Source organism: Schistocerca serialis, chromosome 1, assembly GCF_023864345.2.
Source record: "Schistocerca serialis cubense isolate TAMUIC-IGC-003099 chromosome 1, iqSchSeri2.2, whole genome shotgun sequence".
Taxonomy (NCBI): Eukaryota; Metazoa; Arthropoda; class Insecta; order Orthoptera; family Acrididae; genus Schistocerca; species Schistocerca serialis.
In genome coordinates, this window is record NC_064638.1 from 221,794,504 (window position 1) to 221,818,423 (window position 23,920).

General features: G+C 43.6%; 1 protein-coding gene across 5 annotated transcripts in view; it reads left to right on the forward strand.

Moving 5' to 3' along the window:
* Positions 1-23,920, forward strand: part of LOC126466217 (disco-interacting protein 2) — a 648,438-nt gene that overhangs the window by 506,963 nt on the left and 117,555 nt on the right. For all 5 annotated transcript variants that reach the window (XM_050096368.1, XM_050096366.1, XM_050096367.1 and 2 more), the window contains one exon: positions 23,462-23,596. In XM_050096368.1, the coding sequence (XP_049952325.1) occupies positions 23,462-23,596 (135 nt within the window). The remainder of the gene's footprint in view (positions 1-23,461; positions 23,597-23,920) is intronic.

A 23,920-nucleotide genomic window follows, 5' to 3' on the forward strand; every position in this document is an offset into this window, starting at 1 on the left:
AGCGAGGGGACTGACGTTCTTTCAGTCACTTCCGCTTATGTTTAGGAAGTCAGTGTTTCTGATTTCCCCCCCCCCCCCCCCTCAAAGGTCTTCTCCGTCTTGTCCTACCGTAATCAGATTCCTGTGGTTTTCCGGTTCTACTTGTGGACTCAGAAACCGTGTCGGATTTGTTGTTGCACAGCAGATCCGGTTTGTCTTTAAATGTGTTCTTTTACCTAGGTGGAATGTTGCCCAGTCACGCTACAAACGTATCCATGAGCGCAGGCCTTCGTGCAAGCAACTTAAGAGTATCTTGTGTGCTACGTAGCTTGGAATTTGTAGGATTACGGCCATTTTCCAGACTTCTGGTTTTTGTGCCACTTTACTTTCCGAATGTTAGCTGTCACATTTTGCACGGTAAATGTAAAGATATAGAAGATTCTACTAAAATCTTTTTTGGCCAGTCATGACCCCAGTGAAGAGTTTCCTCCCCTTCCATTCGCGCCTGCGGGTAGTTCTGTCCCAGTTTCCGGCCGACAGCTCTCAGGACTTCAAGTATCAACATTGCGAATGTATAGATGTGCTTTCCTGTTTCGAGCAATGTTTTCCTTCCGTGGCTGCCGTGCCCATTTAAACGTCGCTATTTCTGTTTTCCATGCTTTACTCAGCTTCAGAATACAGTCTTTTCAGACGATGTAATTCCTTCGTAGTTAAGCTCGAAGCCATGACACCATATGGAGACCCGTCTGTTTTTATTTTCTTGCATTTAATCGAGCCCCTGTTAGTGTTATACCCAAATCCACAAGTCATCTCTATACGTAAATGTTTGTTGACTCGTCCAGGCGTACAGGTCCACGATTTAATTTGACGTCTGAGATGATACTGAGTTTTGGCTAACGAACACAAACTTTACACAATGCTTGCTCATTATCAACATCCAGTTCCAACATAAACATGGACTCCAGTGTGGCTGCCGCCATTAGAATAAATGGTACTAAATCTGATATCGGATTTTTTCAAGGCAAAGTATTTGAAATTATACAGTGGATTTCATCGGTGTATTAGACAGTTCTTCAAGCTTCGTATTTACTTATGAAGGTACACCTTATAGTTGCGTCTTGGTTGTCAGTCGAGAGACCAGTACAATGTCGAAAGCCTTTCGGAAATACAGATTGAAAGAATTTACCTAGTCCACACGAGCTGTTGATTCTTTGAGAGAAGCTACATTTTCTTCAGAAACGTAATGGTGGAGCGTTGAAAATTCTACTGGGTCCTGCATCAGAAAGTCTGTAGTTTTGTGCTTTCAGTGCTGTGACCCTTTTGTTAACATCCGTGACCTGCTCTTATTTGCAAACTGTGCGCTGCGCAGTGGTTTCTCGAGAAACATAAGCGAGGAAATGGACTAATTCCCCTGCTTACTTATTGTTGAATATAAATGGAATTCCGCCAGGGTATGGTGCCGTGTTCGCTTTGAGTAGTCTCAATCACTTTCGAGTACCAAAGCTGCTAATATAAATATCTCATTTGTTAATGCGTACGACAGACAGTAGTATTGTAGTATCTCCATGCGCTAATACATTTTGAGACGCGTGTTTTAATATCTCGGCTTTCAGTCTACTGTCGTCATTTTCAACAGCAAACCGAACCACGAGAGATAGTATGGGGGGTCATTCACACCGACATTGGACACCTCTCTTTATCATCTCTACACAGAAGTACAGGGCAGAGTATTAGAGAGATAAGGCTGTATTACCCAGTCTGGTCATCGCTGCATGATTATGACCATCTGTAGTTTACAAGCTGTATAATTTACGAATAAATTTCCAGTCGTGTAAAAACAGCGATTTGTGTTGATGAAATGAAATTACTTCATTGTTTATATTAAAGGTGATGTCAGATGCAGTGAACAGTCGGTTTCGTCCCTGCCGCGACAGGAAGTTACTTTATTGTAGACGCACACGTGATGCAGTAGATTATTACTAGTATTGCGCGATGTTGTGATTCGCTGCAGCCAAGTTTTATTATCACTACAGAGGTGTGATTGCGACTCCTACTGCTTTATTTCCATATTCATGCTCATACAATGCTGCTAAGCTCCTCTGTGGTTATGGTTATTAAAACCGTTGCTAGCCGTCTGTCTGGGGAAGGGGACAGAAAACGCCGACAATCATACGAGAGCGTCTGTGTTCATTACATTCACCCCGCGCAGACCCTAGCGAGACTGCGAGCCGGAGAGCTCTACACCATCGCTGCGTGCCGTGATTAAACAGAGGCCGCCGCCTCCGCCGCCGACGACTGGCCCGTCGCTAATTTATCGTAAGTAATAAGCGAGCCCGCCATTACGGGCCTGGATAAATCACGGCGCCAACAGTTCGGCGATAGCCTTCCGTTCCGCGCCTCTCCGGCTTACATTCTTAGCGCGCGCATTCAATTTACGCGACAGCGTTGCTTATCGCCGCCCGTTATTGCTTCCGTGTCGTAATTAAAGACGCCCTCCGACTACAAATTTGAGGAGCCGCGCTCGGCCGGCTTCAAAGTTCTCAGCGTCGTCAATTAGGCGCGCAGGTGCGACTGGACTGCCGCTTGCGTTTCGCCTGCCGTACTAGCATGTCGCTGCAAACGGTCGACGTGTGTGTTCTATACGTGTTCTCGATAAGGAATTGCGAGGAAAAGAAACTGCTCGTATAGCTCAAGGTTGCGTGGCAGTGACGTAAGACGCACCCCGAATTCGTGCGGATGGCCGTTGATCTGGTACATCGGCCACCCCGAGTGTGATTTTAGGCGGTTCTCCACGGTCATTTTAGGAATCCGCTGGGTTGGTCCATATATACTCAAAGTCAACATACTTCATGCGAAGACCAAATAAACTTAAAACCTGGAAACACCCAGACTGGACAAAATGAGAATGGCAGTTGGATCATGTTTGCATGGATAAGAACTACCACAAAGAAATCTACAATGTGAAAGTCATGAGAGGAACTGACGTCGGATCAGATCATTACTTGATAAAAATAAAAATTAAATTCACCCCACTGAGAAAGAAAAAAAACAAAAACCCCACCCAAAACAGAAGAGAACCTGTGACCCTCATAAATTGATAAATAACAAGAAATATGAAGAACAAACTAGGAATATAAAAATAACATATGATCTAGATGAATAATGCCGCAATTGAAACAGATAGCTAAACAAGTATCCCAATAAATCCTATGAAAAACCACCAGTGAGTGGTAAATTAACGAATGTGATAAAACAGTGGAAGATAGATACCATGTCTGGTTAAGGTATTAGTCCAAAAACAGAAGAATCCCACTTGGAACTCACAAAACAAAGAAATATGACTCGAAAAACATTAAGGAGGGTCAAACGTCAGTATCAAAAAAACCCGCCAGGGTAGTCGAGAGCGCTAACGCCCTGCTTCTTGGACTCGGGTAGCGCGCCGGCCCCGGATCGAATCCACCCAGCGGTTTAACGACGACGGCCGGTGTGCCGACCAGCCTGGATGTGGTTTTTAGGCGGTTTTGCACATCCTACTAGGTGAATACCGGGCTGGTCCCCACGTCCCGCTTCAGTTACACGACTCGCAGAAATTTGAGACACATTCACAGTCTTTCACGATTTACACTAGACGCAGACAGCTGGGGTACACTACTTCCGTCCCGGGGGAGGGGGTATGGGGTGGCGGCAGGAAGGGCATCCGGCCACCCCTTAAAAATTAACCATGCCAATTCCGTACTTAACCCTGCCGACACTGCGCACAATGCAGGATAAAGGCGGTAGCAAAAGAAAGAAAAAAACGTCAGTATCAAAAAGATATACTTTATATGATAGAACCAAATAGTAAGAAAACAAACTCACGAGATTACTACAAAACATTTAGCAGACAACTCCAAAGATGTGATCCCCCAATGGTAAAAGATAAAAACAATAAGATGGGACATAGTGATGAAAGAAATTCAGAAATTTTAGCGGAAACATTTAACGGACTACTACATTGCGAGGATCCCCCCTGAGCTTCTTCAAATAAACACAGAAACTCCAATAAAAACCCCACCAGAAAATATAAACCCAATAACAATTCAGGAAGTCTACAAAGCTTTGAGCGAGCTCAAGAACTACAAAGCAACTGGCCATGGCACTGAAGTCGGCAAGGCTCCTGTCGGTGGTGCCTTCCAGAACTTCACTGACTTCTACAATGAAAGCTTTCACGGCCGGTATTGTCTTCACTTAAAACTTCCGGGCTGATAGGTCGCGGTCGAAGTATAAAACTCTCCCCTGACGTTTCGTCTCTTACTGCGGGAGACATCCTCGGAGGTACAGTTCGCCGAGGTTGTCTCCTACGGTCGCAGGTTCGAATCCTGCCTTGGGCATGGATGTATGTGATGTCCTTCGGTTAGTTAGGTTTAAGTAGTTCTAAGTTCTAGGGGACATAGTGCTCAGAGCCATTTTTTTAATTCAAGTGCTCGGTCACAATGCCATACAAAACACTACGAGAAACATTAGGAAAGTCGTCCCACAAGGAGTAAATCGTAAAGCGTCTGTTTTCTCTCACCTTATTGTCCACTTCCTGCACCAAACTTTCATTAACGACCGAAGGACGCCCACTCCGTTGTTGATCATGCACATTTGTGCGGCCATTTTTAAATGCTCTCAGCCACTTTCTTACCATTCCATCACTCATAATGTTTTCTCCGTAAACTGCACAGATCTCGCGATGAATATCGATCGCTTTTAGGCCTTTAGCACGAAGAAATCTTATAACAGCCCGTACTTCACAGTCGGCGGGACTCAAGATTATCGGAGGCATCTTAAACACTCAGTACACAACGTAAACAAGGAAGAATCAGACTGTAATGGCGTCAGTGCGTAGATTAAGGTACAGGCTTTCATGTAAAAATAAAATTATTGAGATATCTTAGCACGTCTTTTTTTTAATTTCGAAACGGTACTTACTTAAAAAACACGTCTCGTAATTCTCGTCTATGGTTTAGTACCTTTTTTACGTTATTCCCTTCTCCGTTACGAATAAGATCCCACAATGTTTTAAAACATTGTTATTGATCAATAAACTGGTGTTCTGCTAGCATATTTGGAATCATCGTTGGTTACTACAGTTACGTAATTCTTTCACCTACATCGTTAATCTCACTTTTCCTTTTATTCGTTGAAGGTATGACGTGCCTCTTGACACGTGGAGGCCGGAATGATTTTGGTACTGGCTCATCTTGCAGTGCATTACTTTATAACGCGTCGTGAATGTATTTTACTTTATGTAGCCCCCGGCGATATAATCTTGCACGCTACAGAAAATTGCTGTCGTTAAAGGCAGGAGGAGAAGCGTCGCTGAACGTCGTCATGATGGAAGTGAGGGGGTCAAGCGACTAGGGGACCGTGTAGCTCCTACGGTTTTTGTCGGAGTGTGTTCGTGTGTAATTATATAGCCACTGTGACCTATCCGCTCTGCGTGTAGGCCTTATTTAAGTTCATGGAGTCTGAAGTTCTGATAAAGTGGTTACAATGGCCTACAAATGGATATGTCAATTTCCATCTTCGTTTTCCTCGCTCCTCTTGTGATTCCCTTCTCCCTTTGTCCCTGACATCTCCATCTCCCATCCTTCTTCCCCTCCTACTCTTCTTCGTTTTCCATCCTACCAATCTCCTCCTTACACCTCTCTTCCATATCCTCGCCACCCTACTCCATCGCCTTCTTACATCCCTGCATTCTACTCCTTCCACTCTATCTCCTCCGCTCTCACCTCTCTACCCTACCGTTCTTCAACTTACCTCTTTATGCCTCTTGGTCTTCAACAACAGCAAGGCTGAGAGAAATAGTTAAGATGGACGATGCCTTTCTTCAGCAATGATCACAGAACCGGAAGTTTATGAATTTGAGGATGATAAGGATAATCTAACGAAATTTTCGACGTCTCGAAAAGAAGTCGTCGTCGAAATGCAAAGCCAGCTACACCTGTGCATTTGTAACTGTACATACGCATCTGCGCAGGTTTACATATCAGCTCAACTTGACTCCTGCTGTGCACACACGATTCCGATAAGCTATCCATTTATCGGTTCAGCAATGCCTCAGCAGACGAAGCTCTAACGATACTCGATTTAGTTCTAACAAGTCGAGACTGTGTTAACATTAGGGAAAAAAGTATTTGGTAGCAAGAATGGTCGAAGAAAAGAAAATTGTATTACCCTGTCAATTTGTCACTCAGTTTCCTTCTAACTGGCAGAAGTTACGAGTACCTCGAATTTTCTACAATAATTTTACTTCCAATAATCGCAGCAGGCTCTGTTTCCGTTTCTGTTACTGTTTCTATTAATTTTTAAACCCAATTTTGTTTCTTCTGGCGAGTAGTTTCCATTTTGACAGTTTTCTACCAATTTTGAAGTAACTACATATTTCTTCTCGCGTTCATTATAAGCTGCGCAATTATCTCATCACAGGTAAGGTTTCCTGTGGGAGATTTCAATAACCTCTCGGTTCGCTGTTTTTTACTTGTTTTTGCGTCCCGTTGGTAATCTGTGTACTCACTGCGATTTACTTGAACAATCCACGCGATTTATACGTACAGGTTTCTGTGTACAGTAAAGTTACGTGCAGGTAATGACATCAGTGCAGTTTCTTAATCCACTTGTTCCGATGTGACTTCACAGATGCGCCTGCTGTGGCACACCCCTCAGATCTAGCAGCCCGAACATTGCTGTTGTGTAGTGTCGGCGTGATGTCTACGGCAAGCTGATATGATGACTGATACTTGGGGAAAGACGAGTACGTTCTGCTTCAGAATAACGCGCAATAATTTTATAGCTAGTGATGACTACGCCATAATGCACATTGAGTATGCCGTATGGCACTAGCGACAGGACACCATTTTTTATTTATTTTTTGTTTTCATCGCGATCCTGCGGTGGGCACAGTTTAAAACGTTAGATCAGCTGTATGCGAGTTGCCGAGTACTTCCAAGAACACCGACTTACATGCGCTGTGATGATTTCACGCGGTTCGGCCTACTTCCGTTTCCGCTGCCTGCTTCTGCTTCCATCTTCAGAACGCGACACACAGAACGTGACAGCAGCAGCGTACGGTGCCGTCGGTCCTCATGTCCAGGTACTGCGTAGTTAATACCCACGTTTCTTACAGATAAGTGAACATTAACCAGCGCCCATTCGCAACTCTTAAATTTCGTGATTAACAGTATAACTAACAAAGACGCGGGTTCGAGTACTGGCCGCAGCACAAATTTTAATTCATTTCGTCTGCTTCGATCATTATCGTAGATAATAAAAAGACAAATACCCTAGTGGTTTTCTTAACTTATCGTGATTGTGTGTTTGTAAATATATTTCAAGTTTTCGTTAAAGCTGTAATTATAGGTAAGAAATGTGACTAGTTGTATGTAACAATACGAAAATGTTTCAGTTTCTGAAAACTGAGTAATTTATCTCTCGTATTAATACTGCACCAAGTGAAGGCCTTCTTTGAATAGCGCAAGCCCTCTCCAGGGCTTCAGTATACTGACGGCTTATACCCCTTTGAGATAACAATATTTGTTTGTTACTGATGCTGATAATGCACGATAGCCCAGTTCGACGCGTGTAATACTGCGTGAGCACAAAGTCTTGTCCTGATTATAACAATTTATTTCAGAATAACCGTTTGTCATAATAATTTACATTTGATGCCGTTATATAGACTAGTGTTACTAGTTTTTTTTAGACGACTTACGTTAGTAAACCTCAACGTGTTCTCGCTCCCTTGGTAGCTCGGAGAATGTCGAGGCGGTATTCCAGTTCCCGCCAGGTGTTCCGTAACATGTGTTCTGTCACAGTAACCACAGCAGCCTGTATCCTAGCCTTCAGTTAGTCGTCGTCAGCAACTGGTCTGAAGAAGACTCTGTCCTTGATATAACCCCAGAAAAAAAGCCAAAGGGCGTAATGTCTGAAGAGGGGAGTAATGTTCGGATCGGTGGATTGGAAGGAACGGTCCCAACACCCTGAGCACCCCGCCCTCCAGACATTAAGCCCCTTGACGTTTTTTCTGGGGTTATATCAAGGACAGAGTCTTCGTCACACCAGTTGCTGACGACGACGAACTGAAGGCTAGGATACAAGCTGCTGTGGGTACTGTGACAGAACACATGTTACAGAACACCTGGCGGTAATTAGAATACCGCCTCGACATTTTCCGATCTACCAAGGGAGCACACGTTGAGGTTTACTACCCTGTATATCATCTTGTTGTTTCGTAGAATAATGCGCAAAGTTTAACGCAACGCGAAATTTACGAATGAAAACGTTGGAAATTTGAACTGACCTAATATGCGTTAAATGTTCTTTACTGACGAAGTGTTACTTGAAGAAATATATATCGTCAAAGCTATTTGCTTTTTACGCATAATTCGATGAGCCATCCAAAAAGGAGAAAGCGCACAGCTCGATATATTACAACTTCACTTGCTTCTCGCAGATACCTCTTGTTGACGATTTTTGACAAGGAAAGGGCAATGTAACAGCAATCGAGGAGTGTAGCAGAAATGGTCAGAGTGGTTCACTTCAGCCCATATGAGTCCACAAAGGATTACCATAGAGGGGACAAGATTCCAAAAGTCAATTTTATGTAACTGGTTAGTTGAGCTGGAGAACGAGACGTGCCCACGAGAAATAAATTTGACAGGAAGTAAACAAAGCTTTTTGTATTTTGAACTTTTGATAGTTATCTAGTCAATATTTTTTAAAGAAACATTACTGCTCTTCATTGAAGGTAAGCCTCTTTCATTAATATACGATAAGTACATTTGTAGGGTTACACATTAATCGGAAAAATGGAATACTTTTAGAATCACTTTGTTGTCTCTCGGCCAGTCAGGCTGTTGATACGTGTCAAGTTGACATTCATGTCTCATACTGCTGTCTGCGGTCTCTCGGTTGTGTAAAATACGAGTCAGTGCAATCAAATGATACCGCCTTTTATTTCACATAGTTTGGCACTCGCAAATTCACTCATAAGAAAACCTGTAGGGTAGTTTCCGTTGACCTAGAACCATGAAATGTGCAAGAAGCAAGGTTTCACAGTACAAATAAAGGAAAAAGCGAAATTAGTTAATTTGTTATTACATCACACGCAAAAAAATTCTTTTGTCATTAGTTATCCGACTTCAAAGTTAAAATTGAAACTTCAGCGAAAGTGTTGTAATTTCCGGGTCAGATATCCTTCCAGTAAGAATGTGGATAACGGAAAAAAATAGAGACTCTCCAGTCCCCTGATGTATGAATATTTTTTTGTACGTAATCAATTTTGTACAGAACCCTCGGAGTTCGAGTCGTAGTCGCACTTGATCAATTTTTTTTTAATATACACTCCTGGAAATTGAAATAAGAACACCGTGAATTCATTGTCCCAGGAAGGGGAAACTTTATTGACACATTCCTGGGGTCACATACATCACATGATCACACTGACAGACCCACAGGCACATAGACACAGGCAACAGAGCATGCACAATGTCGGCACTAGTACAGTGTATATCCACCTTTCGCAGCAATGCAGGCTGCTATTCTCCCATGGAGACGATCGTAGAGATGCTGGATGTAGTCCTGTGGAACGGCTTGCCATGCCATTTCCACCTGGCACCTCAGTTGGACCAGCGTTCGTGCTGGACGTGCAGACCGCGTGAGACGACGCTTCATCCAGTCCCAAACATGCTCAATGGGGGACATATCCGGAGATCTTGCTGGCCAGGGTAGTTGACTTACACCTTCTAGAGCACGTTGGGTGGCACGGGATACATGCGGACGTGCATTGTCCCGTTGGAACAGCAAGTTCCCTTGCCGGTCTAGGAATGGTAGAACGATGGGTTCGATGACGGTTTGGATGTACCGTGCACTATTCAGTGTCCCCTCGACGATCACCAGTGGTGTACGGCCAGTGTAGGAGATCGCTCCCCACACCATGATGCCGGGTGTTGGCCCTGTGTGCCTCGGTCGTATGCAGTCCTGATTGTGGCGCTCACCTGCACGGCGCCAAACACGCATACGACCATCATTGGCACCAAGGCAGAAGCGACTCTCATCGCTGAAGACGACACGTCTCCATTGGTCCCTCCATTCACGCCTGTCGCGACACCACTGGAGGCGGGCTGCACGATGTTGGGGCGTGAGCGGAAGACGGCCTAACGGTGTGCGGGACCGTAGCCCAGCTTCATGGAGACGGTTGCGAATGGTCCTCGCCGATACCCCAGGAGCAACAGTGTCCCTAATTTGCTGGGAAGTGGCGGTGCGGTCCCCTACGGCACTGCGTAGGATCCTACTGTCTTGGCGTGCATCCGTTCGTCGCTGCGGTCCGGTCCCAGGTCGACGGGCACGTGCACCTTCCGCCGACCACTGGCGACAACATCGATGTACTGTGGCGACCTCACGCCCCACGTGTTGAGCAATTCGGCGGTACGTTCACCCGGCCTCCCGCATGCCCACTATACGCCCTCGCTCAAAGTCCGTCAACTGCACATACGGTTCACGTCCACGCTGTCGCGGCATGCTACCAGTGTTAAAGACTGCGATGGAGCTCCGTATGCCACGGCAAACTGGCTGACACTGATGGCGGCGGTGCACAAATGCTGCGCAGCTAGCGCCATTCGACGGCCAACACCGCGGTTCCTGGTGTGTCTGCTGTGCCGTGCGTGTGATCATTGCTTGTACAGCCCTCTCGCAGTGTCCGGAGCAAGTATGGTGGGTCTGACACACCGGTGTCAATGTGTTCTTTTTTCCATTTCCAGGAGTGTATTTGTGAATGTGGACACGGCAAGCCTTCAAACACGACCATCAAATTGGTCAGTAGAAACAGCTGTTAATAGTCCGGGACACCACCAAAATGGCCCTGGTCTCTCTGTTATTGTTTGGACGTGGCAACTGAACTACAGAACTGATACCTCTGTGGCTGGATGTCGCGCGGTGTTGCACTCACTTCAGTTTAAGAAGGTCCAAACAAACTGCCTATTGGCTTCTGCTCGGTTTCAATCAAACGTCGGCCGAAGAAGCCGAAGCAGAAGCCAATAGGCAGTTTGTCAACAAGTGTCCACTAAAGCCTTAACAATTTTGTAAAGGTCCAAACACCTTTTCGGCCTTGATATTTTACATTTTTTCACTTTTCCGGTGCAGAAATTGAGGTTTCTTTAGCATTTGGGTCCAAAGATGGAGCAGAGGGGAATAAACGTACTCCGCTATAGTTGTTATACTTCGCGAAGCTGAATTAAGTCTCAGCAAGCCTTTGAGAGTCAAATGCAAACTTCCTGTTAAGATTAAGATGAGTAGCAGTCGAACATGCTTTTCTTTTGGGGAAGTGGGGACGAGTGCTGGGCAGATATAATGTAGTATTTATACCCGCACTGTTCTAGGAGTTTGAAGTTTCACTTTCTGTTGCTCACTGAGGACTGTACATGGAAGCGGTAGAGAAAAGTTCGGGTACTTTATTTCGGCAGTGTTCTTTACAGGTTGTGAATCCGCCGCCAGGACTAGAAAACGATATAATTTAACGTGAACAACCTGATAACCAAACAGCGCAGTGTTTACTAAAGCCACAGTGTTTCCACTTGCATTCGGCAATGTTAAATATGCGCTTGAGTAGAGTCAGAGACATTCATTTCTAGAAATGCGTGAGAATTCTGAAATTAAGTCTTGCACAGATTTCAGAAGGGCGCAAGTGGCTCTTCCCCTTTGCGGGCGCCTCGTGTTGTATCTATCTGTATCCACAAGATTTTTCGCGCTGCCAAACTGGATGTATGTTTATAAAAATGAGTTTGGATATGAAATTTAAATAATTCTACCCTTGGATAAGAGAGTTCAACGGCCCAGGAATATTTCTCGCTCACAGAGGTTTGTCACCCAGTTTTTCTGATGAAAATGTAATTTCTTTATACAAATGTGATAATGTTAGTGCATGTCTTGTATATTTCGAAGCGGAGGCTGATGCGTTTATAGTTTTTTTTCGTGTTTTGTTTCTGAAGTAAAAGAATGCAGCATTGTTCAAATTCTAGAGCACTGTTTTACCCTGCAGTCATTCTGTAAATAATAGTTGTTTGATTTTGAATCTCTAACAGTAGTCGTGTTTGCATATGTTTGCGTGACAGGTGGACCTGAATTCTTAAATTTCTATAAATAATTTCGAACTTCTTGTTGCATTACTGTTACTCACCACTCTGTCTGCTGTGCGATTTGGTTAGCAGTCCAGCCAGATTTGTTCTCTATAAAGTAATGTAGCACTACCATTACCTTAGTATTGCTGTGAGAAGGACGGCATGGAGATCATGGTTAGACATTGGAAACTAATCTTAATCCTGACTAAAGTGTAATCGAACGCTATCCTCTGATTTCTTCGTAAAATTGCTGTCTGTAGTTAGGATACACTACGATCATACACTGTGCAGTATTCGCGGAACATGTCTAACGTAAGCCATCTTCCTATACGGTCGATAACTGTGAAGCCGAAGATTTGGTACAAGATATAGATGAATATGGACCGGATAAGCAGCTATGGCGGTATGTAATGCCTTACAGCAGCCTTGATAGCAAAGTAGGTTCGTGTTGATAGTGGTGACGACGTGCTCCCGTACTATTGGAGGTGCTGCTTGGCGCTTCTCGTGCAAGCAGTTACCGCTTATGGCGCAGCTCGTGATGGAAGGTTATGGTCGCCGCACCCTCCACCTTAGCACTTGCTACGAGCGTCCGCCATAAAGAAAACCTCATACAGGAGGCGCTGCACAAGCTCTCAAGATGTTGCTATTGCACGCGCCGATCAGATAAACTGCAAATAAGTAACACACGTTGCAACATGTTTGTCCTTAAATTTCAGTGAAAAACGTCTAACACAACACTTAGGGGACAGATATTTTTCCTTTCTTTCTTTCCCATAAAAAAAGCACTCCGTCTTCAGGCCACGAGTGGCCTACCGGGAGCATCCGACCGCCGTGTCAACCTGAGAGGAGGATGCGGATCGGAGGGGCGTGGGTCCAGCACACCGCTCTCTCGGTCGTTATGATGGTATTGTTGACCGAAGCCGCTACTACTCGGTCGAGTAGCTCCTCAATTGGCATCATGAGGCTGAGTGCACCCCGAAAAATGGCAACAGCGCATGGCGGCCTGGATGGTCACCCATCCAAGTGCCGACCACGTCGACAGCGCTTAACTTCGGTGATCTCAAGGTAACCAGTGTATCCACTGCTCTTTCTTTCCCGTGTCGAAAGAATTTTCTGTTAAGCGAAGAATGCGAAAAAGTACGGTATTCTCGATCTCGTCAAATTTTAGTCGTTTCATTTCCCGATTGAGTTTAAACTTGTCATAATGTAATGTACACCGAAAGTATACGTTACGTATATCATAGTTTTTGTGGGAAAAAATGTGTTAGTGTTTACTAACCAAACTGATAATCCAGTCGGTGAACATAGTGACCGCATGTTCAACTGGTGAGATTCGACAATTTTTAAAAGAGCATGATTTAAAACTTGTAGCAGTGACTAATTCGAATAGTTTTCCAGGTCCATCCGAATTGCATCCTACCAATGTTGTAATTCTTTCCTTAGAGTTTTTTCCCCCCCTGAAAACGATTGCCTCTTGAACGATAAAGTAGCAATGCGTATGCAGGAAAAAATGGCCACCAGTTTCACAGAACTTAAAAGACAGTTTTCACGTCATATTCCATGCTAAATCGCTCAAGATAAATTTCAGGATGGTTCCTTTGATAGGGGCACGGCTGACTTGCTGCCGCATCCTGTCGTAATCAGAGCTTGTGGCCCGTCTCTATTGACCGTGCTGTCGACAGAACATTGAACTCTAATCTTCTTCTAGAAAAGCTCCAACTCGACAGAATTTGCATAAAATTCAGTACCCATTTGTTTTGTTAGTTTACCAACACTTTTCAGCAATAAATGCACTGAAATGGGAGCATTCTGAGACCTAGCTTGTTCGGAGGGGGGGGGGGGGGGGGGGGTAGGCAGGACAGTCTGAAGGTCTTGGTTTTTGCCATTCTTGTACTATTTCTGTCTGGCTCGAATATATAGCGCTCAATCGTAGCCGTAAATTGATCTCTCTTTTTAATTATCAACATTGACCTGGTTACCCAGTGGCGAAGCGGGTGCTTGGAAACAGAGGGTCCATGGGATCGAGTCCCGGTCACTTCCAGTCTGCCTTTAATCTAGCCTTTATCTCTCAATGATATGAAGAATCGCCAGGAACGACACGCAGTTCGGATTCCCCGTTAAACTATGAGTCCACTTTCCACGGTTGGATAATTGGGAATGGGTAGGGACACACAAGCCGCCATAATGGCGTCCAGTTCACACTCTTGTTCTCGGCCACTAAACAACACGAAAATATTATTATTATTATTATTATTATTATTACTACTACTACTACTATCTACAGCAACACTGTAGAGCTATCAGTGACAAAATATTTACAGAGTTCCGCTGCAGAAGTCTCTTCTTCGGCAACTGCGTTAAGCTACTCCATCTTTATTTTAAGCGAATTTGCGGTTCTTCCCCTTGATTTAATTTATTCATCCATAGATCATGTACAAAACGGCATCAGACAGATCATAAATGACTTGACTTTTCTGCCGTTATGTTTAAAAAAATATTTACAGTTCTTAGAAAAAACTGCCAAAATATTTGGACGCGAGATACGCTGATTTCGACACACGTTTCAGCAGTTTTGGCACAACTCTTACGTAATTCGACAACTGACAATCGCAGCAGACCAAACGCAAACGGTAAAGTAGCTGTAATAGCAACGAATGCTTTCTTCGTTCTGTCTAACTAATAAAAACTTTACCAGTAAAATCGAGTGACATTACTTTTGCAGGGAGCATGTTCGTATCGTCCTAACAGAGCTCCCACGTACGGAATAGAAAAGGTCGGTCGACTTCAGCCCACTAATGTATCGTATCCGGTGGCTGGCAACATTGGCGGTCTAATAGTACAGTGCCCGTGAGCAGCGTATTCCTTCCAAAGTGCTTGTCGTACCATGCTGATTCAAACCAGTAAGCACATGTATAGTGCCATCACTGCGTGACGAAAGCATGGCTTGCGCCTCCCCCAGTCCCCCCTTTCTTCTCCCTCCCTCCCCCCCCCCCCCCCCCCCCTCCCAAGGCTTTCGTTGGGCTTGCGAGTCTACTGTGAAGCTTGCTTCCTCTGGTATCCAAATCCCCGTAAGAATTCGTTCAGTTGTGAACAGAGGGTAGACTCTCTCTTTCTTTGTGAGCAAAGTTTATTCGTTCGAGAAGTGAGACCTTTTCTCGGTCAAAGATTTTTGTCCAACAAAAAAGTTTGGAAGTTCATAGTAAATTGAAACTTCCTGGCAGATTAAAACTGTGTGCCGGACCGAGAATCGAACTCGGGACCTTTGCCTTTCGCGGGCAAGTGCTCTACCATCTGAGCTACCCAAGCACGACTCACGCCCCGTCCTAAATAGTAAATTGTCGGGACCGCAGAGTTGTTTCGAATAAAGCGATTTCGGGCTAAACGCCGGCCAGAGTGGCCGAGCGGTTCTAGGCGCTACAGTCTGGAACCGCGCGACCGCTACGGTCGCAGGTTCGAATCCTGCCTCGGGCATGGATGTGTGTGATGTCCTTAGGTTAGTTAGGTTTAAGTAGGTCTAAGTTCTAGGGGACTGATGACCTGAGAAGTTAAGTCCCATAGTGGTCAGAGCCATTTGAACTATTTTTTTACCTCCACACTTGCCCGCACTCTCCTGGAGTATTACTGTGCGGTGTGGGAACTGTATCAGATAGGACTGACGGAAGACATCGAAAAAGTTCGTTTTGTGTTATCGCGAAATAGGGGAGAAAGTGCCACAGACGTAACACGTGAGTTGGGGTGACAATCATTAAAACTAAGTGGTTTTACGTTACGGCTGGATCTTCTCGTGAATTTCAGTCACCAACTTTCTCCACCGATTGCGAAAATATTCCTTTGGCGCCCACCTACGTTGGATGAAATGATCATCATGACAAAATAAGCGAAATCAGAGAGATTTAAGTGCTCGTTTTCCCCGCGCGCCGTTTGAGAGTGGAACCTTACAGAAGTAGTTTGCAGGTGGTTCGTTGAACCCTTCCACAATTGTGAATTGCAGAGTATCATCTAGATTTAGATAAGATTGCAGTAGTCACCATAAGGAAATTCCTGACATTTGGCAGCGCTTTAATAGCTTTCAACTGCGAAGTGCAAATGGCTGTAGACGAAAACTATCGCCGTCTATAGAACTGTGAAGGGCCATTGCCATAGAGACGTTTACAAAATTGCGTTGTAGGCTTGCGAAGCAGCTGCGCCCAGCGAACAGATACTGTCCAGAATCATGTTCCTTAATTTGAATCCTGCACTGTTTCATAATTTCAAGGGCGTTTTCGCGAATACATGAATATTAAATTTTTTCGGTACTTCACCTCAAACACAGTTTATATTTTGTGTTCGTTTCTAATAGGAAATTTCCAAATGAATACCCGGGCGGGTTTGACAGCTAGTGCGTCATAATAATCATTGTGATAAAATTCAGTCGACTTTTAGTAAATTATCATAGCGCCTGATGCGTGGACAGGAGTAATATAATTAATTCTGCCGGCAGTAAGAGCATCCGGCCACACACTACCACTAATATTACCACGTGGACATGCAGAATAAAGGCCAGGAAAATGAAGAAAGGGGCAGTAATACAACGAATTCCACAGTTCCACTTACAGTATCATGTATCCCTCTCTGTCTTGTATTTTTTCTTAGCACCGCTTCCAATCTTTTTGTAGATATAATTTCTTGTTTCTTTAACAGTAGTCAATTTAAATATCGCAACAGTATTTTTAAATGCGTAACAGCCATCAAAGTCGAAGTCACAAACAGAGAATCTTCAAGTACTTACGAAAATGCATAATGTGACTTCAGGTGGTAAAGTATCTATCTGGCATCGTTGACAATGTCGAAGTCCGTATCATTTCTATGATGCTAACAATGCTGCATCTTATCGTTTGTTCCTTTAATCATAGTTTTTTTTCCTGAGTCAGTTGCATTTCAGTCCTTACGGCAGTTTGGTCGGTGTTCGTACTATAATTCATTTAAATGTCTCCATCTCCTCACACGCCTGTTGTGAAAAATAGATAGTGACAGAACACAGTTTCCTGTAGATTTATGTTTTGAAAGTCATTGTAAACGTTCCAAAACGTATACTTGAAACCGCGGTTAGCGTCGCTGTCCGGATGTGGTAACTTAGTTGGACTGCTAGGCGACACTGCCATTACAATGTAACTCTTTTCTACCCGAACCGCTACGTTAATTGGCTGTGCATCTGTCGCTCCGCTGTCGGTTCTTTCGAGCGTTTGGCGTTCACTGAATTGTTCACTAATTATGCAACTTCCTAGCTGCCAGCTAAGTAGGTACCGTTGCTATTAATAAAACTTTGCCTTTTGCAGGGCATTACTTTTTGCGCAGAGCGATGCTCTAATTGGCCTTATCCACCCACGGTTGCCTCTTCTTGTTAAGGAGTTTGGCAGTCTTTAGCCTTACCCACTACCGCCCCTTTGCTGCAGTGTGGTTTCTAACTATTTCAAGTCGACGAAAACTGTGGATTTTCTCCACAATTTTTGCCTGGTTCATTTCTAAATTACTAATTTCATTCTTTCTCAGAGGAAAAATTCGTCTGACGTAGCCAACGTAAGTTCTAATTGCCTTCCACCTCACTCAGTGAAACTTTCCTCAAATGAAATAGTTTTCTTACTCGGTCGGTGATTTATTGTGTCAGGTCAGTAGGCATTTCCGTGGCTCGGTCCCATAACGCCAGCTGAAAAATTAGTATTACGTTGCGTATGTCGCATATTGGTTAACTGAGGAGCAGAAAAGATAGTGTGCGGAACAAAGCCGAGTGAGAAAACAAGCGGTGTTTCGCATTTTCGTCACACATAACGATGTTGAGCTTTAAATCTATATTTAAGCAAAAGGAGGATGTACTTACAGAGGACGAAAAACAACAAAGCGAAAGCTTCGTGTTGCCGATGGTTGCTGTAATTCATTGAGGGCATGTGGGGATCCCGAAATTGTAAATCGTTTTCCAGTGCCGCTTCTGGTTGGTCGTGTGAACACTCCAACATCGATTCTAGGAATCAACCAATTTTCGCTCCCATGTAAACACACAACCGATTTGAAATGTGCTTGCGTTGTGAGGTTACGTCTTTTCAGATAATCTGGACAGAGTAACATCTTGTGCAGTGAAGAAATAGAAATATTAGATTGGACATGAAGTTGTCTGCCGTTAACATTTAACTGAAGAGAAACAGGCGTTGTACTTGCTATATCATAAACCGGAACAGCTGATTTTCAGATGCAGTTCGTGCATAACTGGCGATCGGAAAAATCGGTATTTGACCGATCTACCAAAACCGCTCCTGGGCTTTACTTGTAATCAGGACAGCGGGAAACGGTCTCCGAAATTCTGTTTACGTTTTCTTGAAGTTTCGTCGCATGTTTGAGTAGTGAATGTGGTGTTACGCTTGCGATGCTTTCTTTCATTTTTTGGAAAGATGTTATACTTTTGTCAGTGAGTTTATAAATACGGTCAGTTAACTGTAAACAGTGTTAGAGGGTAAGAAGCCTCTTTTAGAGTATAAATAAAATGCTGAAATAATTGAAGCAGATTTATTAAAAATCTTAATCTGTTCCTTTTCTGCATTAACGTCATTCAGATTTAAAGATTTATCATATCTCCAAATGAGTTGCTAGATTCCCTCTGCGTGAATTCTGCCCACCCGCGAGTTTATCTAATCAGACTCATGCGAAAATTTATCATATGGTTGACATGTCATGAGTCGCCGGTTCTCACAAATTTTCCATAATTTTCCTGCACTCTTTCCTTGCTGACTACTGACAGACAACTACTTCTGTCATCATCATTTGTCTTTCCTGTATTATACAGGGTGGCCACAAAGTCCCGTTATCCCCTATAATAACCAACATAAACCCAATTCAAATAACGTGGAAAACAATTCTGTAGATAAGTTTTCCTGAGATACGAACTATTACTTGTTCAAGGTAAGTAGTCTGTGTACCATCATTCACATGGAAGAATATAAAATGCCGCCAGTCGTGTGCGATATTCGTCGGAGCATTGCTGGTATAAATTGTATGAAAGCTTGTCGCCCAGCATCTTTCAGATCAGTGGTATTGTAACGGCTTCGTGAAACGATACCCCTCCATGACGAATATCACGTGTTGAAGTGGGGGCTTCGTGATAGCCGTTTTACAGAACGGATTTCACAGTGAGCTGGATTTTCAGTTGCAATACCCATTTCGAACGGCTCCTGTAACCGAATGAGAGGCAATATGGCTTCCTCCCTATCGTTTTTATTCCTCGCTCCCTTGCTACACGAAAACAGAGTCTACTGTCCGGATAGCCCTTGTATTATCTACGAAAATATCAAGCTGATGCAGGCGATTGGACGTTGTTGCTTGAGAGGCGGCGTAGAGGTTAGTTCACTGGAATCGCATTCAGGGGGACGAGGTCAGATCCCTGTTCGGCCATCCAAATTTAGGTTTTCCGCGATTTCCCTAAATCGGTTAAGAACGGCGATTTCCCTAAATCGGTTAAGAACGGGCCCATGTCGTCCACCTTAATTCGAGCTTGTGTTCCTTATCTTATGATCTCGTTTTCGACTCTAATTTTCCTTCTTCATTTTGTTGCTCGATTTCGTTCACTCCGCAATTTTATTATGTTCCATATATAATAAGTAAATTACTGGTTATCGTGTATTTCATGCTTACTTTCCAAGCCGACGTATTGAACTACCGCAGTGGCGGCATCGGGACAACAAATGAATTAGTAAGTTCCAGAGGATGTGTACAGTTCTGGCATACGACTTTTATATAAAAAAGAATTAATATAGTTGCGACGACGATGTTCCATATATAATAAGTAAATTACGATGTTCCATATATAATAAGTAAATTACTGGTTATCGTGTATTTCATGCTTACTTTCCAAGCCGACGTATTGAACTACCGCAGTGGCGGCATCGGGACAACAAATGAATTAGTAAGTTCCAGAGGATGTGTACAGTTCTGGCATACGACTTTTATATAAAAAAGAATTAATATAGTTGCGACGACGACGCCATTAGGCACGAGGCACAAGCTCACATTAGGGAAATCGGCCGTGTCTTTTCAAAGTACCCATCTGGGAATTTGCCTTAGGTTTCTTAAAGAACCACCTAAATATGGATGGCCGGACAGCATTCCACGGTTTCAGAGCCACGATATTTGTACGTACTGTCTTAGTCTCTTCGGTTTGTGAACTTAATTTTTTAAGAGTGCGTTTTAATAACAACATATTAAGTAATACAAGAATTTGTGTAGATAAGGGGAGACTATGTGGATATATTAGGGGAGAACAAGCATATGTTTCGACGAAGATTTATATTTAATATATTTTTTAATTTGTACATTTTAACCGAAATTACCTTGGAATGTTTCATTGTCAGTAAGAGCGCTTATAATGGTGCTGTTTAGTGCCCGAAACCGACAATCATGACCATTGGCGATGACTGAAATTGTGTGCACTACAGCTCTTGTCTCGAATAGAATAGCTCTTCGCAATGAGTGACTGGCCATCGCACGTAAGAATGCTACCGATTTTTACACACTTCAAGAAAACTAAATGTACAGGACTACAGTGCTAGTAAATAGTTACGAGTATGTGACTGATATCACAGAGGTATACATAGCACTTACGTCACCGCCGCAGCGGTGAGGGGAATTCCGGCAGGTAAGATTCTTCGTCATTATACGTAGACTGCTTGAGGCTGCCTGCCAAGCTTTATATTCCGTGTCCGATTGCTGTTAGCAAGACTGGTGGTAGTGGCTTACGCGCGTATGCACGCTACCAGGTAGCAGTTGTGTTAGTTACGTGACTTTCAAATTGCGTAAATAAAAAAATAAAAAAAAATCCACTGATCACCAGAGTTTGTGTACTGCATGTGATAGTTGTACTTCCTTTAGCGCCGCAGCTGTAGTATTTTACAGTTCAAAGTTTCTATTGTGTTATTTCCTTTTTCTTTTTATAGACTTAATGTTTTGTAATCAGTTAATATATAGCGTTGTGTTAGGTGTTGTGTGGGATACAGTGATATTCTCATTGAGGGCCATAGTAGTCCCAGGAATGTAGTTTCCTTAAATTCCATGATGGGTGAAGATACGTAGCATGTCTGCCGGTCAAGTCTCCGTTGGTAATCAAGTCTGTGGCTATGCAACTACCCAGACTTCCCGTATGTCAGAAAGTAATTAGAAAATATCACCTGATAAGAGACCAAAAGATGAACATAGTTAACCAAAGCTATCAGTAATGAAACCGTCGACAAGTGCGTACGGGAGCCATGATGAAGTGCTGCCGTCGATGGATCCTTAGACCCACGGCCTCAGGTGGACGGACCTACTCACTGTGAGGCCCAGTTTGCCCCAGGCTTGGGAGATGCTAAGCAGTTTGTAACAGTTCCACTGGCCATGCCAAAATGTAGTAACTTTTTAACCTTGTGTATTGCAGTTGTTTCCAGACAATAACACAATATTTTGGTTCATAATTGTGAGTAGACTGTTCGAACTCTCAAAAGGGGAAGACTGTGCTGAGCAATTCAGATGGGATGTGCACATCTGAAAAAGAGTCAAATGTGGTATGGTATTAAACTGCATAGCTCATGTTTGGTGAGAGTATCATCATTCTCTTGACTAGTAGTCATCAGTTCATGAAAGCTGTCTTGCGACCCATAACGAGATGCGTGTCTCCCAGTTTGACGTTACTGGGGCACTTGCTCTTCTTTAACGATGCTTATTAAATATGCCAGGGGCTCCTCACTTAGTCTCACAGCATTGACTGGACGTCTCTCCAAAAAGTTTTCGTGCAGTCCTTGTACACAAGTTGCCAGTGTACCAGATCAGCTAGTTTTTGTTAGCCAGTGAGAGAACAGTTTTGGAGGGGCATTCCTAGTGCCAAAATTGGTAACTTGAGATAATGGTAAGGCTGCAGCATTACCTGTTAGCTTCAGTTGTCTCGATCAAAGAGACTGTCATATCTGTGGCAGTTGCCACTGTTTGATGACCAATTCTTCTTGAATTTGTAGTGTGGTCTGAGTATCAGTGGGGCGTGAATGGTTAGCTAAAATTGCTACAAGCTGAAATGAGAGGAAATAATAGTTATGCATTATCTGCCATTCGTGCAAAGCCAAGAGCTTTTTCCATTAGGGTTAGGCTTCAGATGCTCGTACTTGTCAAGAAAATGCAGTGGTTAAATCACTGGACCCATCTTCGAGTTCAAATGCTCGTACTTCTCAAGAAAATGCAGTGGTTAAATCACTGGACCCATCTTCTGAAGGAGTGTGGCTCAAATCCAAGTACAGTCATCCTGGCATTGTTTTTCAGGGGTTTGCCTGTATTACTTCAGGTGAATTCCAGGATAGTTCCAGTGATAAAAGCTGGCAGATTCCTCTCTCATCCACCTCCACCACACTGCCACCATCCATGACTACACCATCTGATTAAGTGAGATGGTGCAGTGGTCAAGATACTGGACTTGCATTCAAAAAGATGATGTTTCAGTCACCATGTCGTCATCCAGATAAAGGTTCAGTGTGGTTTCCCAAAACTGCTTAAGGCTGATATTAGGGTGGTTCCTTTGAAAAGGACACAACCGATTTCTTGCCTCATCTTTTAATAATCTCAGCTTGTGTTCAGTCTCAGATGACATCATTGATAGGACATTAAACCGTAACTTTACTTCCTTTCTAATGACCTCAAAGTGGATGAGACTTCTGCATAATCTATCTTCCCGTGAAAACAAAAATGGGTAGGAAATTGGAAATTTTGTGTTTTTTGTTTGGTGTGTGATTATTGGGATGGGTAGGGGCATCATAGTAAAGACAATGGTGTGCTGAGAGTCTCTGTAACACCCTGAGGAAAGGGAAAATCTGTCTGAGACTTTCAACCAGGTGGTGGATAGGAGTAGCCCACTTTAACTGATAGAAATGGAAAGAATCAGTATTGACTGATTTATGGTTGCAGCCATTGTGAGGTCTGGAAAACACTGTGTTTAGAGTGCATGCGGCTGCAAAACCAGAAGTGACATGTGAGTCAATAGTGGTTGAAATAATATATGTAATTAAGTTTAGAATCATTTTATTTACTGTCACACCAGGCCCATTAAACACGCTATTATCTACAATTGAACATTGGTTATGACCTGAAAGAACACAGGTCAACGATATTCAATTCAGCTACTCTTGTCACCTAACTTATAGTGCACATTTAGTTACAGTTTTTTTTGCAATTTTGTGTGTGTGTGTGTGTGTGTGTGTGTGTGTGTGTGTGTGTGTGTGTGTGTGTGTGTGTGTCTATATATATATAATCTTTAGACTAGTGTGGTAGGCAGAGTAGTGTTAGTAATGGTAGTGTGTGTCGTGTTGCAGAGGTGCGGCAGGAGGCAGTCCAGCAGGCGCTGGCGGCGATGCAGGGCCGGCCCAAGCCATCACTGCCGATGCCATCCAAGCGAACCTCCGTCATGGCCAAGAGCCCAGATCGGGACCGCGACCGGCATGACTCTGGTAAATGCTGTACACAGCTCTTCCACCTTGTTATCTAGTGGATAACATCTTGTTAGTTTTCCCTCCTACTGATAATAGTTTCAGTGGAAGTCTGCAGGTGTGGGAGTGTCACTTGCATATGTATGAACGCACTGCACTTCAATTTGGGTAGAAGTTACAAGATAGTACTTTGAAACTGTGTATCTGCTATTACACTCCTGGATAGTGCACGTGAAATAGGAACACCCCAGTATTTCCCTGTGAGCTTCAATTTTTTGTATTTTATCCGATAGTCATTGCCGGTATGTGGGTGGGAGGCAACAAAAGTTTTGGCATTTGGAGGAA